This window comes from Gambusia affinis, linkage group LG03, assembly GCF_019740435.1.
Source record: "Gambusia affinis linkage group LG03, SWU_Gaff_1.0, whole genome shotgun sequence".
NCBI classification, from domain to species: domain Eukaryota; kingdom Metazoa; phylum Chordata; class Actinopteri; order Cyprinodontiformes; family Poeciliidae; genus Gambusia; species Gambusia affinis.
The window spans coordinates 30,865,595-30,885,330 of NC_057870.1; the positions used below are offsets into that span (position 1 = coordinate 30,865,595).

The window sequence follows — 19,736 nt, forward strand, 5'->3', positions numbered from 1 at the left end:
AATATTCACTGCTCATGAATTTTACATGCAACAGTCCACATGTAGGTTGCTTGAATTTTTTCTATTAGTTTTAGATACTGAAATGTCAGATACAGTCATAGGCCACATGCAAAATGTACATGAAGCAATCCAGACTTCTTCAAGCTGCAGTTTATAACTTTAATAAAAAATATATTTTCTCCATATTTGTTAAAGCTGTCACCATGTTGTGACAGTTAATTATGAGACAAATAATCTGTGAAAACAATCAATCTCCTCCACCTGAACTACTATTGCTAGCTGACGTAATGCAACGTTCCAACCAAAACAACCAATCAGAAGAAGGAGGAGGGTCTTAGCGCTGTCAATCAACTTCATTCACTCACTGCTAAATGTGCTAATAGTGGAAAAACAATTTATCATTACAAGAAAAATGTCTATCTGCTGTCATTGGTAGCTATGCTAACTCTGGAAAGGGTTTGTCTGACTCAGTTTGAGGAAGTGAGAAAATGAAGGTGTCATGTTATGTGGTAGAGGTGGTGAGGCAGAACGCAGTGGACCCAAGTTGAAATGAATGAAGGTGGTTTAATGATGAAACGAAGCACAAACAATCCAAAGTCCAGGCAGCACAGCTGAGCGGAAAGGCTAAGGCTCAACACTGGCAGCAACTGGCATCTGATAGACATCTAGCAACAGAATAGATGGGACAACTAAACAGCAAGACAGATAAAACAGACTGGTACCACAGAATGGACTAGGACCCGACAAAGATACAGAAACACAGGACAACACAGAGACTCAAAGGACACAGAAACCTAAAATAAACTCAAAAGTTGTTCGGTTTCAGTTTTACGTCGTTTGATATGATGTGTTAATGCAAAATAAAGAACATTGAGTAACAATAGATTCGCCTCAAAGACCCTGAAGAGGCTGCTAACAACCAACAACCAATCCTGAGTGTCTGCAGAAGTCGTGACTTTATTTGGTGTTGTGTGAGTTGAATTAAGCTCTGATTGGCTCTTTAGAAAAATCCTCCTCCTGATAATCAGATATTAAAGAACAAACAGGCTGAGATGAAACCATTTTACATCTAAAACAAACCTGCAGGTTTATTTCACCCACTGAAGAAACCAAGAGCTGAGAACTGGTCAACTGATCAAAGACTCTTCAGGAAATCAGGTAAAATGTTCACTTTCTTAACTCTCAGGTAATATATTAGACCATCATTATGATTTTAAACTGGATCTGATGTTAGATTAAACAAATATCCAGATAGATTTATTGTTTAGTGTTATTATTTTTGGATTGTAACTAAAACTGACTTTTCTCTGTTATCTACAGTTTCTGCTCTGAAGACGACAAACACGGACAGAAATGGTAAAATAAAAACAATCATTTAAAAACTCTGATAAACCTTATGAACAGACAATAAACTTTATGAACAGATAAGTATTCAAGTCTATTGATTGAAAAACTGGAATAATCCAGACAATAATTTGAAAAATTGTGTTTTATCCAAGTTAAGCAATTGAAAAAGACATTTGAGAAATATGGAATAACATTAGTTTCATAAATGATGCAGCAGCTGCAGCCAGGTTCAATTTAATAGATTCCCCTCTAATAAAATCCCTTCTGTTTTACTTGGATTATTTTTTTATTAAAGTTTGTTTCTTGTTTCTTCTGCACCACTGTGCATGTATCATACACATAATCAAATTATTTGACTTCAGAAAAGCATTTTTAAATAGTAAGAGAAATTCTGAGTTTGTGCACCAATTAAATTTAACTGACATCTTTATTGTTTTCCAAAAATCCTCTCAAGTTTCAAATTAAACATTTGACTTGATTTTTAAAAAGTAAAGCCACCAAAAAGACACGAGAGGAAAAAAAATATTTGCTCTAATTGATCAGTCCAGTTTGTTGTTTTAATTAATGCAGCATTTTATCATCATTATAACCGATAATAACTTTGATTTCTGCTCCTTTTAGTTGTCGTTGCTGTTGCTGCTGGTTGCTTCCTCAGCCAGTCCTCAGGACGCAGAGAGGAACCAGCAACCAGAGGAAATCGGTAAGAAGGAAGAGAGTAAAGCCTTAGAATAAAGTAAATGTTTCTGTAATGTTGTTGTCAGTATTTTACCTCCCGTGCAGAAACAGAGACGTTTGCATCATAGAGTTGAGATTCAAACTTGAACTTTATTACACTCAGAATTAAAAACAAAATGTGGCAAATAAAAAAAGGAATATAAAGCAATGTAAAGACTCACAGCACCAAAGTGCTGCACATGATCACATGACACAAATATACATCATCCAGGAAATGATGGAGAGGGAGAGTCTGACTAAAACTAACTGGATGTCAGACAAATTCTGTGGTTTATTTCTGCTTATTTTCAAGCCCAAAATCCGAAACTGCAACTCAATAAATCTGCAAATGACTTTAGAAAAAAACAAAGCTGCTTTTAATAATCGGACTTGACAAGCGGAACTTATAATAGTTCCTGTTTTTCCAGCAACAAAATGCGCTCCTTCTTCTTCCCCATTGTTTATGTTTGTGTTGCTGCTGATGCTGTCGCACAGAAACGGCGGTCATTCCCCAAGACGCAGAGGAAATAAAATGAAATTACAAAAGAAAATGGTAATGCAAAGTGATTTTGATAAGTAACTGTAGTCTGACTACTAGATTTGAAATAGCAACGCGTTAGATTACTCGTTACGTGTTACTGACATCACTGCCCAGAACACAACCCTGTGGGACGCCACACGCAGTAGTGGAGACATTTGGACATATTCACAACCAACAGTAAAAATGTTCCTTTTTCTTTTACAGTCTCCTTCCTGAAACCAGATCCAATGGATGATGTTGTTAAAATCAGACCTATCGTGTCCGTCTCAATAATCCGACGTGTTCTGCCTCCGGCTCCGTTCAGACAGAAAATCCCAGTTAACTCGACGCTCCCAGAGTTCAGTAATACAGGAAAACTGCACTGGGTGAGATGGAATGGTTCCCTTCCTAACGGATCCGTTTCCATTTACAACAGCTACACTGATCGCATCGACTACATCTGCAAAGTCGGATGCAATTCTGGTTTTTACAACCCCAGCATGGGTTCTTACTGCCACTACCCCAATAAAAAGGAAGAGCATTGTTCCTCCTCTTTTCAAATCCTTGTGAATGAAGATAATTTTGAGATCCTGGAGTGGAAGGAAGGTTCTTATGGTTCTGTTCCACAGAATGCAGTCAGAACCTGCTCCAGTGAGGAAATGTATGTAGGGAAGAACAAGTACGGATTGGGGAAGGTTGATCCGAAAGGTAAATGTTTCTATCTCCCCTGGGAGGACAAGGCATATTGGTACCAGAAGAGCTATAAGGTTCTGACCCACATGAAGCCTGAAGAAGATTTAATCACTGATGTCAAATATCACCTAAAGAAAGACAAGATTTTCAAAGAACCTCCAAAAACCATGCAAAGCTCTACTGTCACTAACTATAGCAGCAGGGATGTGATGAAGACGGTTTCTCTGAGTAAGACAACCACAGAGGAGAGACGGTGGGAAATCAGCTCCTCCATCGCAGTTGGTATAAAAATGAACATCAAGGCAGGAATTCCCCTCCTTGCAGAAGGACATGTTGAAGTCAGTGCAGAGATATCTCTTGCATTCTCATATGGAAAAACCTGGACAGAAGAAATCTCCCACTCTGTCACTTTAGAGCTCACCGTACCACCAAACCACAGCTGCACGGTAAAGATGGTTGGTTATCGGTACAGAATGGACATTCCCTTCACCGCACGCCTGAGTCACATCTATGAAGACGGAGAGACCAGATCAGCCATCATCTCTGGAAATTATCATGGAGTCCAAGTTGGAGATATTGGGGCTGAAGTGGAAAGATGTAAACCTCTGTCCGACTCCAAACGCTTTTCTAAAGACATGTAGAACATCTGGAGTGTTGAATAGCTGCTAATGTGTGGTTAGCATCTTTACCAGGCTTTTGATATAGAGCTCCAGCTTCATTTATGCTTTTAATTCATATTCTTTATGCTCATATTCTTAAATTCAGTTCTTCTTCAGTGATCTTAGTTTATTGTGTTTCCTCTGTCTAGTTATTGTTTAGTATTAGATTTATTTTAGTCTCATATAATCTCCTGCCCTCTCAGATTAAACTCATTCTGTTACAAAAGCTGCTTTAAATACTGAGATAATAAAATTATGCCAAACATTTTTGATGCGTTTTTAAAACGTTTGTGTCATAATCCATTGATGTTTGTGTTTCTTTATGTTTTTCTATATATTTTATGTGTTGTTTAGTATTTTCAGAAACGCCCTGCCAAGTTTACTTTATTGTTCATTTTTGTAGCTTTTACTGATTTCTTGGATTCACTTATTTTACCCAAAATGTTCCCACTCGTTTCTGACAGGTTCTCTAACAGCCCCATTCTGTCCAACCATTTTTAAGTTTTGGTTTTATTCTACACACATTTTTGCCAGACACTGAATTTTTAACCAGACAATATTAAATCTGAGAGCTTCTGGTAATTCCCCCAGTTTCTCAGCAGGGGGCAGCAACACGATTTCCGCTCAAACTGGTTGGTTGCGTCATAACTCCAGTGTGTATTAGTGGAAACATAGCGACATAGAAAAAGACTAAAACAGAAACATAAATGAAACTAAAAGTCCAAAATCTTACAAATCAGAACAAACCAGATCTCCAGACTGTCTGAAAAAAAAAATGCAGAATCAGATTTTAGTTTATACTAAATAAAAAACCTTTTCTTCTCCAGTGATGCTCCCCCAGAATGTGGTGAAACTGCACTGCAATATTTAGTCATTTTTGAGTTTGTAAAGCATTCAGAATAAAACATTTTCTCTTTGAAACATTTGTTCTGTATTTAAGCAGATTCAATAAATCAAATGCAGATTGTGGTGCAAGCAGGGTTACTTTTGATAAAAAGTTTCTGGATGTCTCTGGTGATGTTTACTAGGAAATTACACAGAAAGTATTAAGGTATTAAAGTTGAATATTTTGTGTTGGTTTGTTTAACTTTTAACCAACCAGAATCAATCTAAGGTCAGACAGATTGATGGCGACTGGATACCAGATCCTCTGAAACACCTGCAGACTTACAGAATACATCTAACAGGTTTTAGCTGCGACTACTTGATTCAAAACTATTTAAAATATATTAAGTGTATCATAAACTAGTCAGGCCTCTTCAAACATTGTTCTGTGTTTGTTTAACCTTCATGTGTTGAGTTTCCATCACCGTTTAGACATCAGAAAAGAGGAACATCGATTCATTCCTTTGCAGGGAGATGATGATCTTCAGGTTATTTTAGACAACAAGAGTGAACTGAAAAGTCCAAACCAACATGATGTTAAATGTTTAAAATGTAGTTTATTACACTTCTGTGTAGGGTTGTACATTTTTTTCTTTTTGCATATCTTTTTGCAGCCACAGTTTCCACTTTCTAAGTTACATTTTTAGAATAAAGAATTTAGAAATGCAAAGTTTAATGAGATAAAAGATGCAGAAAAAGATGTTTAATGCATGATGTTGATATGGGTTTCATAGTCATGTTAGGATGTAATTCCTGCAGCAGTGCTTGTTATGACTGTTGAATGTAAGTTTGCAGTGTAATTTATCAGTGTTTATGATAATAAGCTGAATTATATCCCAGCTTCAGAAGATTTGCCTTTACCTTTCTAGAGTTCTTTGGTTCCTCCTATCAGTCTGTAGCTTCTCATATTGAGGTCAAAGTTCAGCTCTACCATAACTGACTGACACCTGCTGGCCTCAGGTTTGCAACCAGTTTGTGACTGAGAAACCAGTAACCTCTTCCCAGTTGATGACATGAACTTGTTAGTTCCTCTGTCCATTCTAGTAGCTGATATATTGTGAAAATCCGGTAGAAATGAAGCGCTAATGGAGTCATGTTTCCATAGAAACAACGCCGCCAGGCTTTGTTTGTGTCTTGCGGTCACGTGGGTCGGTTGTGGGCGGAGCTTGGTAAGGTCAGTATATAACCCAGATCCTGCAAAAATCATAAGAGTCTCTGAAGACCTTAAGAATTTCCGTCATCGACAACTATTCATGCAGGCCGGCGTCAAAAAGAGTCACGTTGAGGAAAAAAACGACAGATAAGCGGCAGTGGGACACCAGCTCCCTCTTCAGGTCCAGAGAGAGAACAGCATTCAGGGCAGGAATCCCGATCATCATGGAGGGAAATTTTGATGCCACCACCGAGCGCTCATTTCACAGCTCTAACGGAGAAACTTTGATAAAGGAGGAGCAGCACTCTGTCACCATACGAGTCACCATGCCGCCAAACCACCGCTGCAGAATTGAAATGGTTGGTTTTATGTTCAAGATGGACATCCTGTACACCGCCCGGCTCAGCCGCTCCTATGAGGACGGAGTGTCCAGATCAGCCGCCATCTCCGGGGTTTACCACGGGGTCCAGATGGGTCAGAGTGAGTCCATCCAATCCCAAGCCTTGCCTCAAAACAGTGTCCAACTGCAGCTTCCATTTATGCTTTCTGATTTTTGCATTGTCTTATCTTATGTCTTCCTTGGTTTACTATTTGCAACCAAACTATGATTTTATGATCAGACAATTGAATTTTAGACAATTTTATTCATTGAAACCAAATCTTCCCTTGGGATTATTAAGATTAGCATTAAAGTTGATCTAAATCCAGTGAACTCCCTAAAGTTTATTGTTTCTCAGTCATTGTGATTTACAAGCTCTTTATTTGTCATTAATAAAGATTATTAGCAATGAAAAAATGAAAATGGGGTCTTGTTTCATTCCAAGTTGTTTATTTGTGTATTCTTTAAAGACTGGGAAATTCATCGCCATTGCGATATTGATGCAACAGCAAACCTTCAAGCCTCATTTGCATCTACAGAGCAGAACGTGGCTCAGTACGGGCTGGCGAAAAGCAGCTACAAAAAAGATCCAGCAGGGGGCAGCAGCGCACAGACAAAGATTAGCGTTAAAGCGTTTGAGAGATTGTATTGTATTGATAAATTAGCATTGTTTTAAGTTCTTAATGTTCATCTAGATCTGTCTGACATTTTCCTACACATAAATAAATTGGGATCCTGATCTTAATTCCAAAGTTTCTACCCTAACCCTTTGAAAATGATCAGAAACTATAAGCAGCTTTCTAAAGGCTGTGATGCCAAACACAGCAGCAGATCTGAACAGTGCGGCTGAAAAAGAAACAAACTCCAAACTGATTGAAATGCTGTGGACCTTCAGAGTCGAGCAAACCTTAATTAAACCGAACCACACAATTAAAACCCTTATTGGTGCTTAAGGGGCCTTCTTCAAGCAGAGGAGTCTGCAATCAGGATCTCTGAAGTCTGTACAAGCAGCTGCTCTCCGGTGCAATAGCTCCCCCTGGTGGATTTGGTGAAGTTCAAACAGGATCAATCAGGATATCGATGCGCTTTCAGCAGTTTGTGCAGCAGAAGGTCACAGAGGGGAAAGCGCTGAGTTTCAGGTGAGCCCGCACTTTACCGGGTCACCGGAGGTCAAATCCAGCCTGGTTTGAGCTGATAGAGCGGTTCTGTTCGGGCCCGGATCTCAGATCGTTACGGACCAGGTGATAGCTGCTGCAACGAGACTCTGGAAACGAGTTCATTCCTCATTCCACTGACACGGAGATAAATGAGAAAAACCTCATGTAATGTCGGACCGACGGACCTGGTTTTAACAGGAAGGAGAGCGGATAGATTAAAGTTTATGGTTTATTGGTCGATTTCCTGTTAAAACATGGCGGGAGCTAACAGGAGCATAAAGTAAACACTAGCTGCGTTTCCTTCGAGCAATTTGACATTTTGAAAAGAAATTCACAATATCGAAATTGGTATATTTCTTTCATCACGCAAGTTGTAACCAGATGTTGCCTTTGGAGCAACACACGAAGAAGAAGAAGACAGGAAGTAGTTGGAGGATGATGGCTGCTGTTTTTTTAATTGCTTCTTATTTAATGGAAACACTGCAATTGCAAAATTGTGTGACCTTAGCTGAATATTTAAATTGGAGTTTTGTGCATGTTTGTATGGAAATGTGGCTAATGATGCTTCCAAGCGTTTCATAGAAATACATTTAGACTTTAGGAAATGTAGGTGTAACAGCAGCATCAGGATATGTAGGTTCACGGAAAAATCTCCAAATGTTAGAAAAATCAAGCTTGAGAATAAGAACAATAATAGCAATAAGATCATGCTGTAATTATAATTTAAAAAATCCTGACATTATTGGAATAGAAATATCTATGTGGAAATGGGTCGGATGAATTTTATAAAATGTCAAATCAGAACTGACTATTTACAGTGCAGTATTTGGGTGCAGAGAAACAGACGTGCAATCAGCAGAAATGTTATTAAAAATGAGTGAAAATCTGCAATAACTAAATGCCAGCAGGGATGTTAACATGTTTTATCTGGAGCAGTGATGTTACATCTGACAGCTGCTGGAGGAGATCTGCAATAACGTTAGTTAGTGCCTTAAAGAAAGACTGATAAAAAAACAGAAATTAAAAATACTTTAACTTTAAACAGTCCATCAGTGTAAAATCAGACATTAATCCTTATTTAATACAGTTTTTACAGTGAAAATGTAAAACAGTTTGATGGAACAGAATATTCCCGTCGAATATCTTCTTAAATTTCACTCAGACATTACGTCTGTGTTGTTATTTCCTCAAAGTTCAGCGTCTCTGTAATGAAGCCAGACTAGTTGAAAGTGGATCTTTGTTTAGTTTCTCCTTGGCTCCACCTTCCTGTCAGCGCTTCCCGTCCCGTTCAGCTGCTGGACCATCTGTTTCTCTCTGAGCGTCCTCTGATTCAGCGCTTCCTCTGCGCCTGACGTTTCTGTCACAAATATCTTCAGCAATATGCTAATAAAGGCTAATAAAGGCTCTGAATATTCATGAGCTGGAGGGAGACAGCTGGGAACTCGGAGTCGTGTCAGGAAACTTTGGAGCAACCAAAATAAGACGTTAATGAATTCTTAAGGGCTTGATTTTAGAAAACTCAAATGCAATAAATATTTTTTTGTTTCCTTTTTTCTTTTTAGATTTTTTTTCACATTTTTACTAAACTGCATGTTTTTTTCTATTTTTCTCTTTCTTTTTTTATTTTTCTCAAATGCAACTTTTTTTATTTTTATTTTTCTTTTATTCCAACTTTTCTAATTACCTTTAGTTATTATTTCTTTTTTCAATTTTTCCAAATTTTCTTTGTTCTCCACCAACATATTGTTTTCTATTCTTTTTCTTTTTTGCTTTTCATTTTTCTTCCTTTCAAGTAATTGTAAGTGGTTTTTTTCTGGTCTCTTTTTTAATCTTTTTTCCATTTTTTTCCAGTTTTTGTGTTAGTTTTCTTTGACGCTTTATTCCTTATTTTCTTACTTCCTTTTTTTCACCATTTTTTTCATTTTTTTTCTATTTTTTCGCAACTACAATATTTTTCCGTAATTCTTTTATATAATATATATATATATATATATATATATATATATATATATATATATATATATATATATATATATATATATATATATATATATTAAATTTTCCCCCTTTTTAGTCTGTTTGTATCTGCAGTGTTTTTGGAAATAAGAATAAAGTCTTACATACAGGCTCAAATATTATCATACATCTCTACCAGCTGCAGATATTTGTATCCATCAGTAAACTTGTGTCTCGTTATTTTGATGTTTTTTGTTTGTATTTGAGATCATGTAAGTCGGCTGTGAAGCTGTGAAGCTCTGCTGACAGGAAGTCGTGTCGGTGAGACGCTCCGGTCGTTTTCTTGACCTTCCTCTTCATGCTTGGCTTGTTAAGGAAATTACACACACTGAGTTTTTCCCTGCATTTCCTCTGCATACCATAAACACCCGACATGGAGAAGTTTTAAACTCATTAATTCAAAGATCACATTTCCAGTCTGGTTGTTATCTAATAATGAATGAAGCTTCTAAATGAATCTTCATCCACAGTTTCTTCTCCATCAGTGCGGATCGATGGTTTCCATCCTTAAAGTGCTGATTCTCAGTTCTAATTTTCAGAAATGTGCAGAAAGTGCAGCTCTTTAGCTAAGTAGTCTTATACAAATGTCGTTTTCTGAATGTTTGTAGAGATTTTCTTTTGTTTCTTGTGCAAAATTTGAAAACAGTCTTTAGGTTTTAACTCATTTTTGTGCACAAAAGACTGAAAAATAATAACAATAGTGAGCACTGAACAGAGAATCATCTTACAAAAAAAATAGATTTTTTGGTTTTGTGCACAAACAGCAAAAACAGATGCAGAGACTGAAAAGTGCAACAGCAGCAAGTAATGTTTATTTTCTACAAGCTCTCCTCTTCAGTCTTCCAGTTTGTTTAATAAGGAAAATAATCTTTAAGCAGCTGAAAGCATCAGATTAATAAGTTATTGGTGCTGCAGTGAAGTCGATGTTTGTGTGGAGCAGCAGCGTTGGTGCTGCCTCCCCTGACAGCTGGGTGTGTGAACCAGCGGCTGTGGTGTTTGTGGGCTTTAAGAGGCCGGCGGGGCGCGGTGCGGACAGACGGACGGACGGACGGACTCCCGCTCTCAGGCTGTGTGCAGTAAAAGCCTGGAACAGAGATGCTCTCAACGCGCTTCACTGGAGATGAGCTCAAGTATCTTTTAAAAGAAGCTGCTCTGTTTTTTCTAAAAGTGGGGTCAGAGCGTCGCAGAGGGTCGGAGCATAAACTAGAGATCTTTGTGTTTCATTATTAATGCTGGTTCTGTTCTGAGCTCCGGAGCAGAGAGGAGGGGAACCAGCAACCGGCTGGAGCAGGTATGAGGCGGACATGAGGAGAGCCTGGATGTTTCCACACCAGAGAATCCGGTAGATCCGGTTCTACTGGGACAAAAACTGCAACATTGGTTCCATGTGGTTCTCTTTCTCTCTGCTGAGTCAAACCAGCCTGTTCCCCTCCTGGCCTGTGGGGGCGCTGCACCAAGAACCACTGAAGAAAACGACACAAAAACCTCTGAGCGTAACTTCCTTCTTCACCAGATGGAAACAAGATGGAGGCGTCAGATTTTAGTGGTTGGAGGATTTGTCTTTAGTTTTTGGCTAAAGACCAGGAGACATTTCTGCTGCTAGCGCTAAACTAGCATGTTAGCTTTGATTGTATTTACCCAGAATGCCCTGCACTTTAGTTGTTTTCCTCCCCTTTGAGTGTCTCCAAAAAAGAAAAAAAGAGAGAAAAGAAACACTTATTTTGGAAAAAGGAAAAAATAGAAACAAAAGATAAAAAATGGAGAAGGGTAAAAAAAAAAGTGAAAGGGAAAGACAAAAATAATTATTGCATTTTAATATAAAATCAAGACTGTAAAATGTCTGAATTCATGAATGTCTTATTTTGGTTCCTCCAGCGTTTCCTGCCTGAGTTCCCAGCGGTTGGACCAGAAACCGCTGGGATTCAAACCGAACCAGATTTCACTTCAACCGAACCGACGGCTGAACAATTAGCTAAACATTTGGGCGCCACGCTAAAGAGGGCGCCAAGGTTAAAGCAACACAGCAGCTGTCTGTGTTGGATCTGGACCAGAACCACCTGCAAACCTCAAAGTCCTGATTCTATTTAGGTTAAACATAAATGTTCTATTGTTTAGTTATTGAGTCCATTTTATCAGCAGTGAATGGAAATCCTTTCTTTAGCTGCAATTCCTTTGGTTTTGTTTCCCTGAACATCAGTGCAGTGTAGGACTCATCTGATTATTATTTTTATATTAAGTTATTCATACATGGATGAAAAGTTGCTTAAGATTTATTTTACAGGATTTGATCTGGTTAAAAGTTAAACTTCCTCTTTAGAAGTTTGAAGAAGATTTTTATGTTTTTTGTTTTTTTAATTACAGCTCTGAGTTTGTTGTTCTTTCATCAAATGAATCTTTAGAGTCTGTACACTGCAGCCATTATCCAATTACTAAATTAGTTGACAAATCTGTCAATAATCAATTAATTACAATCAAACTGATTAATCGTTTCCTAAATCTCTTTCATAAATCATCTTGAAACAGAGACATTGTTCATGCAGCTTTGTCTTTATTAACAGTAATATTTGTTCTACAGATGAGGGTCAGAATCTCTCTGTACCTTCAGATTAACTTCATGAGTTGCGGTGAAATCGTTTGGACAGGTTCTCTGCTCCCACTGGCCTCCGGATAATCGGACTGATTGTTTCAGCCGATCCTCCACTGACTGACAAACGGCTGCATGAAAGCATCAAGTCTCCAAACAAACCTCCAAAAACAAAACTTAGAGTTTTTCCAACACACGTCATGAAAACGAGTGAAAATGTGAAGCGTGTTTAGAGTTTAGCTGTTTCTGTGACATCCATCAAACGGAGGATTTGACTGAACCAGACTGAGAACATGAGTAAGATTTCAAATGTAACCGACTCAACCTGACGGCCAAGCTACAGAAAACCTTAATGGGGTTTGAGTTTTCTTTTAAAATCAAATTAAACGCCTTCATCCAAACAAATCAAAGACAGTGGAGCAGCAGATCTGGTTCTGATCCGGTCCTTCCTCTGTTTGGATTGTGTTTCTGCTGCCGTGACGCAGAGCGACGACGGCTGACATCACGCAGCGAAACCTGAGGAAAACCTCAGGCGTCTGATGAACTCTGAGGTTAGGAGGGAAAGCAGAGGGAAGGTCAGAGAGCGACCCGCCTGCAGCTCGGCCTGCAGCTCGGCCTGCAGCTCGGCCTGACCGCAGAGGGAAGATCTGGACGTTCCTCTGGAGGCTGGATGACAGAAAAACAACAAACTGAGGAGGAACGGCGCTCTGACAGACAGAACCCGGTCAGAAACCTGCAGCTCCTTCCACAGGGTCCGATCGCCGCGCTGCGACGGCGTGCAGGGCCATGACAGAACGGAACGGTCTGTGAAAAATATCAGGACGTTTAGATTAATCTCAAAAATGTTCTAAAGTTTGAAAAGCTACAAAAATGCCAGAAAAAAAAAGGTTAATCTCAGAAATGTTACAGAAAAAACTTGAAAATGTGAGTTTAAGAAGTCGAATATTTTTGATTTTTGGAAATTTGTGGGTTTCGAAGATTCAGAATTTTCAGTTTTGGAGACTCAGAAACAATTTGTCCATGAAAATTGTAAACTTTTCAAACTCTGAGTTTCAAAAGTAAAATTTTTTTCTATATGTTGAAAATTTATGAATTTCAAAAGTTGAAAATTTGCAACTTTGGAAACTCAGAAACCTCCAAGATTTTTCCTAAAAACAATTTAGACTTCAAACTCAGAAATTTCAAGGTTTTTTTTCTAGAAAATTTCTGAAATTAAACTGAAAATATTTCCTGTTTTCATCATTCGGTCCAGATTCACAACAATCAGACATTTTTATCACGTCGCTGCTCTTGGTGCTGCAGCTCTACAACTATTTCACTTTTAATTATGACGTTGTAAGTTGTAGTTATGACTTTTTTTGTAGTTATTTTGGTAATTATGAGCTTAAAACTAAAGAATTGGAGAAACTGTCACAGCTGCAGTGTTTTTGTAGTAAATAATCCAGATTAATTGTTCTTTCCTGTGATGGTTTCATCTGTTCCCAGATAAAGATTAATAATCTGGATTGTGAGTTTTACAGTCTTCAGTATTTGTGGTCCGTTGGGAGCAGCTGAAGTGTTGAATGTCAGCATCAGAAACAGGAAGCAGGAAAAGAACCTCTAACTTCTCATCTCCATTAATATTACAAACTCTTGTCTGCACAATACAGGAGAATCTCAGCCTGTTAAATAATTCACACTATAAAATCCTCCCTTCCTTTTCCTCGTCTTTTCTGGGAGCGAGCGGCGCAGAGGAGTCGGAGAGAAACTGAAGGTTTCTTCACTGGTTCAGGAAAAACGTTTCAAAGCATCCAGAGGTTCTGGAAATCCACATTTCATCTGGGTCATCACTTTAAAACAGCTTAACTTAGGAGTAAAAATTGTTATTATTGTTAGAATAACGATGATTCCCTTTGGTCTTGGTGGACATATTTAGACTGGGATGCATCTCGACTCAAATATTCACTCTGGAAACGTGAAAACATGAATCTGATTTCCTTTAAACTTTTAGCATTTATGTTGACTGACTCACCACTTTCACTCACTTTCTTCTCCTACTACTCTCTAATTTGCATAATCTGATATTATTTCTACTGTTAACTTTGTTTTTTCTCTCCCCAGAAGCTGCAGCTGCTCTGATTGGCTGCGTCTCGTTCACCATATAACTGCAGTTTGACATTTCAGAAATAAATCCTCTTAATAAAAACAATTTTTTAAAAATCTCCTGTTTTTCAATTTATAAAAGCACTTTGAAGCTTTTTTTTGTGCCACGAATCACAAGATCAACAACCGGATGTTTCCACTGGTGTAAACCACGAAGAAGACAACAGGAAATCATGATGGAGCGGAATATTTCTTAACGACCGACTGCTTAAGCAAACCTCCTCACGTGGGATTTTAATTTTAATTGCCTTTCTTACTTATTTGAACCACTGCAACTGCAAAGCTTTGTTTTTTCGACATTAGTGGAACATTTTGTATTGTGTAGTGAAAATGCAGTTTGTGATTCCTTCCTGTCAGGATGGTAGAAAAACTTCTCTACAGTTTACCGATTTGAAATCTTCAGGAACTCTTTGAAATGTCAGGACATTTCCGGTAAACCTCTACTGGTCATCATGGAGTCACGATAAACCAACAGAAATGATTCAACAGGCACTAAATCTGAATCTCAGACCTGAACTCTGTGGGATTTCCGTTAAAATGTGTCAAACTATGGCATCTTTACGCTGATGTAGGAAAAATTATTTCAGAATTGTTTAGTTTCCATTAAACTATAAGGAATAAATTTTCAAACATTTTCAGCGTGAAATTCAGTTGGATTATTTTACTTAAATTTTTTATTCATTTATTTGTAGATCAGCTTCAGAGTCACGTTCTTCCTTTAATCAACCAAATCTAACAGTTCAGTTACAATCAGCGTCAGTTCCGGAAACGAGAGAAGAAAAATCAAAGTTTAAAGTTTCGGTTCCGGTCGGTTCGCTGGAGCAGATTTCCTCTGATGCCTCTTTAGATTTCTGGGTTTTAAATGTGATGCTGCGGGATCATTTCCTCTGCTGTTTGTTGTGACGCACTGCCTCATCCACGCAGCATCACGGACAGGATGAGACCGGATCCTCTGCGCACAGCGCGCGCAGTCAGTGATCAGTGATCTGACCTGCAGTCAGCCGCGCTCTGCCTGTTTCCATCAACATCTGGACATTTTAACTGACGGGACTTTTCCACAGACAGTCCGTTCATCTCTGAAGAACGGTTCTTTTCAGTCACGTCCACGGTGACTCCTGGTTGTGCGTGTTTCTGCCTCTGGTTCTCTCAGATCCCGGCCTGTGGATAAATCGGTTGGGTCCAGTTCGGAGTCTGGCGCTCGGTTCCACCTCTGCCCGCCTCCCGCTGCGCCCTGAAGCGGCGGAGACATGAGACCACCCAAACACTGAAGTGACGGGTAAGAGCGGAGTGTTTGTGGGATGAATCTGCGGCTGCAGCGAGGTGGGGAGTCTCTACAGGAGTTAGATTCATGCGTAAAAAGCGCTGCAAATGCGTAAAATGGAATAGAAATGGAGAGGATGAATCTTTTTGGATCTTAATTATTCGAGGTCAATTATTTGTATGCTTATATAACATCAGATAAAAAAATAACTAAAAACTTAATTCGGTTTTTATTTCTTTAAAAGCATCCTGTCACCTTTGATCTGAGGTTTCTGGAGTCTTTTGGTTGATAAAATTATAATAAAAAAAAAAGAAATCCTTATTTATACACTGTAAACATTTAAAGGATAATTATATTTCCAAACAGCTGGACGACGTTTCACTGGGTGAGTCTGATCCATTTGGTTTTCAGAAAATCTGAACTGGTTTCTGCTTCTGGAGCTTCATCAGTTGGTTTAGTTTTCATGGGTAGAAACTGTCCAGGTGAAGCTGCTTTACAGGGAGAACATCTTCATTTAGGTGGTTTATTTGAGTTTTTTAATTTGTTTGCTCAAAAGAAACGTGTTTATCGCTTCCTCAGGATTCATCACTGGATATTTGAGTGGCTTTAAATCCAAAATGTCTTTAAACATGAACTCTGACTCGTCTCTGGATCCAGGACTTCATGTTGGTTTCTGGGGTTTTGGTTCCTTTGTTTCCAAATGTTTTCTCCTCACTGGATCAATACCTGCTGCCAGGTTTTATAAGCTCTGCACTGGTGGCAGCACCATTCTGGCATCCTGCAGCCAAGGCTCTCATCTCATCTCTCTTTATAATCCAGTCTTCAGATTAGATTAAGAATAATTTCAGATTGATTATTTCACAAATTTGCCTGTACTGAAGATTTAACTCTGGAATAATTGTTCTTCTTTTTAAAAGAAACATTTTAAGATTGTTTATTGCAATAAACAATAATCTAAACATTCAGAGCTGAATAAAAACTATAAAATGCCACATTATTTCAACAGAATAACTGTTTCTGTAACAACCACATTTCCACTGAGGCGTGTTGACCATCACTGATCCACCTGGACTGAAATGTTTCTGTCCAGTTTATTAAAATGTATTTTAAACTCTTCCCAGATTTACATTTCACGCCTCATCGGACCCAGAGGCTCAGATCAAATAAGACATCCGTACCCGAAAACACAAACTTGAACCCAGAAAAGTGGGACGCTGAATAAAGTCATTTGTTTTTCTGGCTTCATTGTAGAAACACTGAAGGAACGTTGAATAAATGAATGTAGCTGTTGAGGCAGCAGCGGAGCGTGAGTCAGAGGCCTGCAGGGGCCTTTCTGGGTTTTAATTCCCATTTAATTCAGGTTTGGAAGTTGACAGGGAATAAATAAATGTTTTGTTATGTAACTTGAACTGCTTGGCCTTTTGCACTGTGTGGTTTTCTTCTTTTATTTTGAAATTTGTTCCCCTGTTCTTCATATAAACCAGTCAGTTTTTTTGTTTCTGGTTTATTTTTACTTCCTCATCAATAGATCTTTGTCTTATTAATGTTTTACTCCTTCAGATCAGGAAAAGAGAAACTCTCTGTTAACCCTTTACGGACCAGTGAAGCTAATTAGCTTTGCATCCTTTTCACTGTGAATGCAGCCGAACAGAAGCATGAATACAGATGTTGGTCCATACATACATATTTAATACTAATGCTATTATTAAAAGAGCTTTGACTCCAGTCTAGAGGTTGAAGTGTGAACTACACGCGGTTCTTTGAAGCAGAAGTGTGTGACAGGCTGACTGCATTAAATCTGGCTGAAAAACTTGGTAAATAATAATCCTTTACAGTTTTCTCTCTAATAACTGAATGTCTAAAACATCATGGAAACGTCTGATTTTGGTAAAACCAGTGGAACCTGCGATGTAATCAGTCTGTAACAGCACGTCTCCTGATGATGATTTTTAGATGCTACATGTATAAATTAAAAGTTTAGGGCCTTTAACTTTGAGGAACTTCATGTTTTCTTCCCAATAAATGCACAAATGATTGGAAAATATTCTTTTTTTTTTCAACCAGAACTGTTCAGAATAAACACAAAATCAATGTAGAGGTTTTACTTTCCTCTAAACTTTGCTTGTTTCTCTTTCTTGTCACGACTTCAACACATTAACCTTCCCTCTCATAATCCTTCATCTCCTCTTTCTACCATGTTCCCATTTGTCCTCCCCTCCATCTGCTGGTTTCTCTGTCATCCCTCTCCTGTTTGACCTTGTTGTCCGTCCTGCCGTCTCTCCTGTTTGACCTTGTTGTCCGTCCTGCCGTCTCTCCTGTTTGACCTTGTTGTCCATCCTGCCGTCTCTCCTGTTTGACCTTGTTGTCCGTCCTGCCGTCTCTCCTGTTTGACCTTGTTGTCCGTCCTGCCGTCTCTCCTGTTTGGCCGCCTGCAGCTGGTTGATGGGGAGGATTTCGGATGTCAGCCGGGACAGTGGTCATCGCAGGAGGAATTCTGGCTACAGTCATCTTACTGACCATCGTCGCTGTGTTGTGTTTATGTAGGCTGCAGGTTCGTCACTTTAAAGACTTTTCATTTACAATACAGATTGCATACGATCTAAAATTAAAATGTGAATGTACATTTAGTCAGTGTGGACTTTTACTTTTACTAGAGTACATTTTATCTACTTACTTGTGCTTTTACTTAAGTAAAGTGTTTGAGTATTTTCTCCACTACCAGAAACTGGCAAACAGCTTGTTGACAGAGAGTGTGTTCAATGTTTATATGTGGACTACTGCCACCTGCAGGTGGGAGTTAGCATCACTTAAGCCCAGTCACTATTACTAGCATAAGAGTGAAAAATATAGGGAGTGTTGAGTTTGTGTGATCGCGAAATCAGGAGAAACTGGAGGGATTGATTTCACCTGGTGTCTAGAGAGGCAAATAAAATCTGTGGCAGGTCGGTGTTACACCAGATTCTGTGACAACAGTATATGTGACAGTAGGAGGCGCTGTTGTAAAAAGTCTAATCAAAGCTAACATTTGAACAGTAATATTGTGATTATTTTGGAAATATAGACAGATATTGTCACCGCGCTGTAACTTACAGAAAAACACTAAACTTTACGACTTAAGTGTTTAATGTTTTTCTTGCAACAGCGCCTCCTACCGTCACAACATAACGTTATTATCACAGACGGATTTGGCCCCGGAGCCTTGAGTTTGACACCTCAAAGGAACAGAAGGTGTTTTATTAATTGAAACGTGAGAAAGTAAAACCTTTCTGTGCTGCTGTGCAGTATTACTGCTGCAAGCCGGAGGAGTCTGACAAGGGGGACGACGAGGAACCGGAACTGTCCACCATGTCGCCCTCTCGGCCCCTGGCTCTGTGCGCTCCGCCCACGCCTCCCACGCCGGAGAATTACAGCGACGAGCCCGAGTCGTACCCGCCCACCTTCCTCACCGAGGCCAACGGGCCCTGCAGCTACTCCCCCCCGCCGCCGCCGCCGCCGCCGCTTCGCCGGGGCCAGCGGGTCCACGCCTTCTGCCCGTCCTGCGCCCGCTGCTCGCTGCCCTTCTACCTGCAGCATCCGGAGCGGCTGTGCAACGGCGGCCGCAGGATCAGCTACCGGACTGTGCAGCAGCAGGACCTGGAGCTGCCCGCCGACCTGGACAGCTTCTACCAGAAACTGATCCGCTCCTACACCATGAAGGAGGTGGTGAACCACAGCGTGAGCACCGACGTGTAGCTGCCGACAGGATGAGGGCCGGTGGAGAAAGTTCTGACAAAATGCACAGAAGTCTTAAGATTAATCTGAATTTTATGAGGAAAAAAAAAACGCAATTTCTGGATTTGAAAGTCAAAAATTTGCAGGAAAAAGCTCACATTTTGTAGAAAAACTAAATTTCTGAGAAAAATCAGTGGAAATTTTTATATTAATTTCAGAAATATTGTAGATAAGCAAATGATTTCTGAATTTGAAAAGTTGTAAATTTCCAGGGGAAAAGAGATTTCTGAGTTTCAACATCCAAAACGACTCCTTTCTTCCATCTGATGAACCGCCTGCAGCTGAGAACTGTTTCTGAACAGATTCTGTCTGTTAGCATCAAAACGATCATTTATAACCAATATATCTGAATCTGTGGTAGCTAGACCGCCACGTGAGACTCACTGATGTTTCTTTGTGAATTTAAATAAAAACATAGAGTAGATTTAAAGCTGCAGTAAGTAACTTTAGAAAAA

At 39.2% G+C, this 19,736-nt stretch overlaps 2 protein-coding genes across 3 annotated transcripts; both read left to right on the top strand.

Moving 5' to 3' along the window:
* Positions 1-976: 976 nt before the first annotated feature.
* On the top strand, positions 977-4,457 carry LOC122828523 (natterin-3-like). The gene is made up of 4 exons (XM_044112141.1): positions 977-1,158; positions 1,321-1,356; positions 1,969-2,047; positions 2,807-4,457. The coding sequence occupies exons 2-4, from the start codon at positions 1,354-1,356 to the stop codon at positions 3,913-3,915; spliced, it is 1,191 nt and encodes a 396-aa protein (XP_043968076.1). The 5' UTR covers positions 977-1,158; positions 1,321-1,353; the 3' UTR covers positions 3,916-4,457.
* Positions 4,458-15,263: 10,806 nt separating this feature from the next.
* LOC122828525 (protein FAM163B) lies at positions 15,264-19,266 on the top strand. 2 transcript variants are annotated; one of them, XM_044112142.1, is made up of 3 exons: positions 15,264-15,525; positions 17,946-18,061; positions 18,793-19,266. In XM_044112142.1, the coding sequence occupies exons 2-3, from the start codon at positions 17,969-17,971 to the stop codon at positions 19,240-19,242; spliced, it is 543 nt and encodes a 180-aa protein (XP_043968077.1). In that variant the 5' UTR covers positions 15,264-15,525; positions 17,946-17,968; the 3' UTR covers positions 19,243-19,266. The 2 variants fall into 2 exon arrangements, with proteins under 2 accessions (XP_043968077.1, XP_043968078.1); XM_044112143.1 differs by lacking the exon at positions 15,264-15,525 and having other exon boundaries at positions 17,638-18,061.
* The last annotated feature ends 470 nt before the right edge of the window (positions 19,267-19,736 follow it).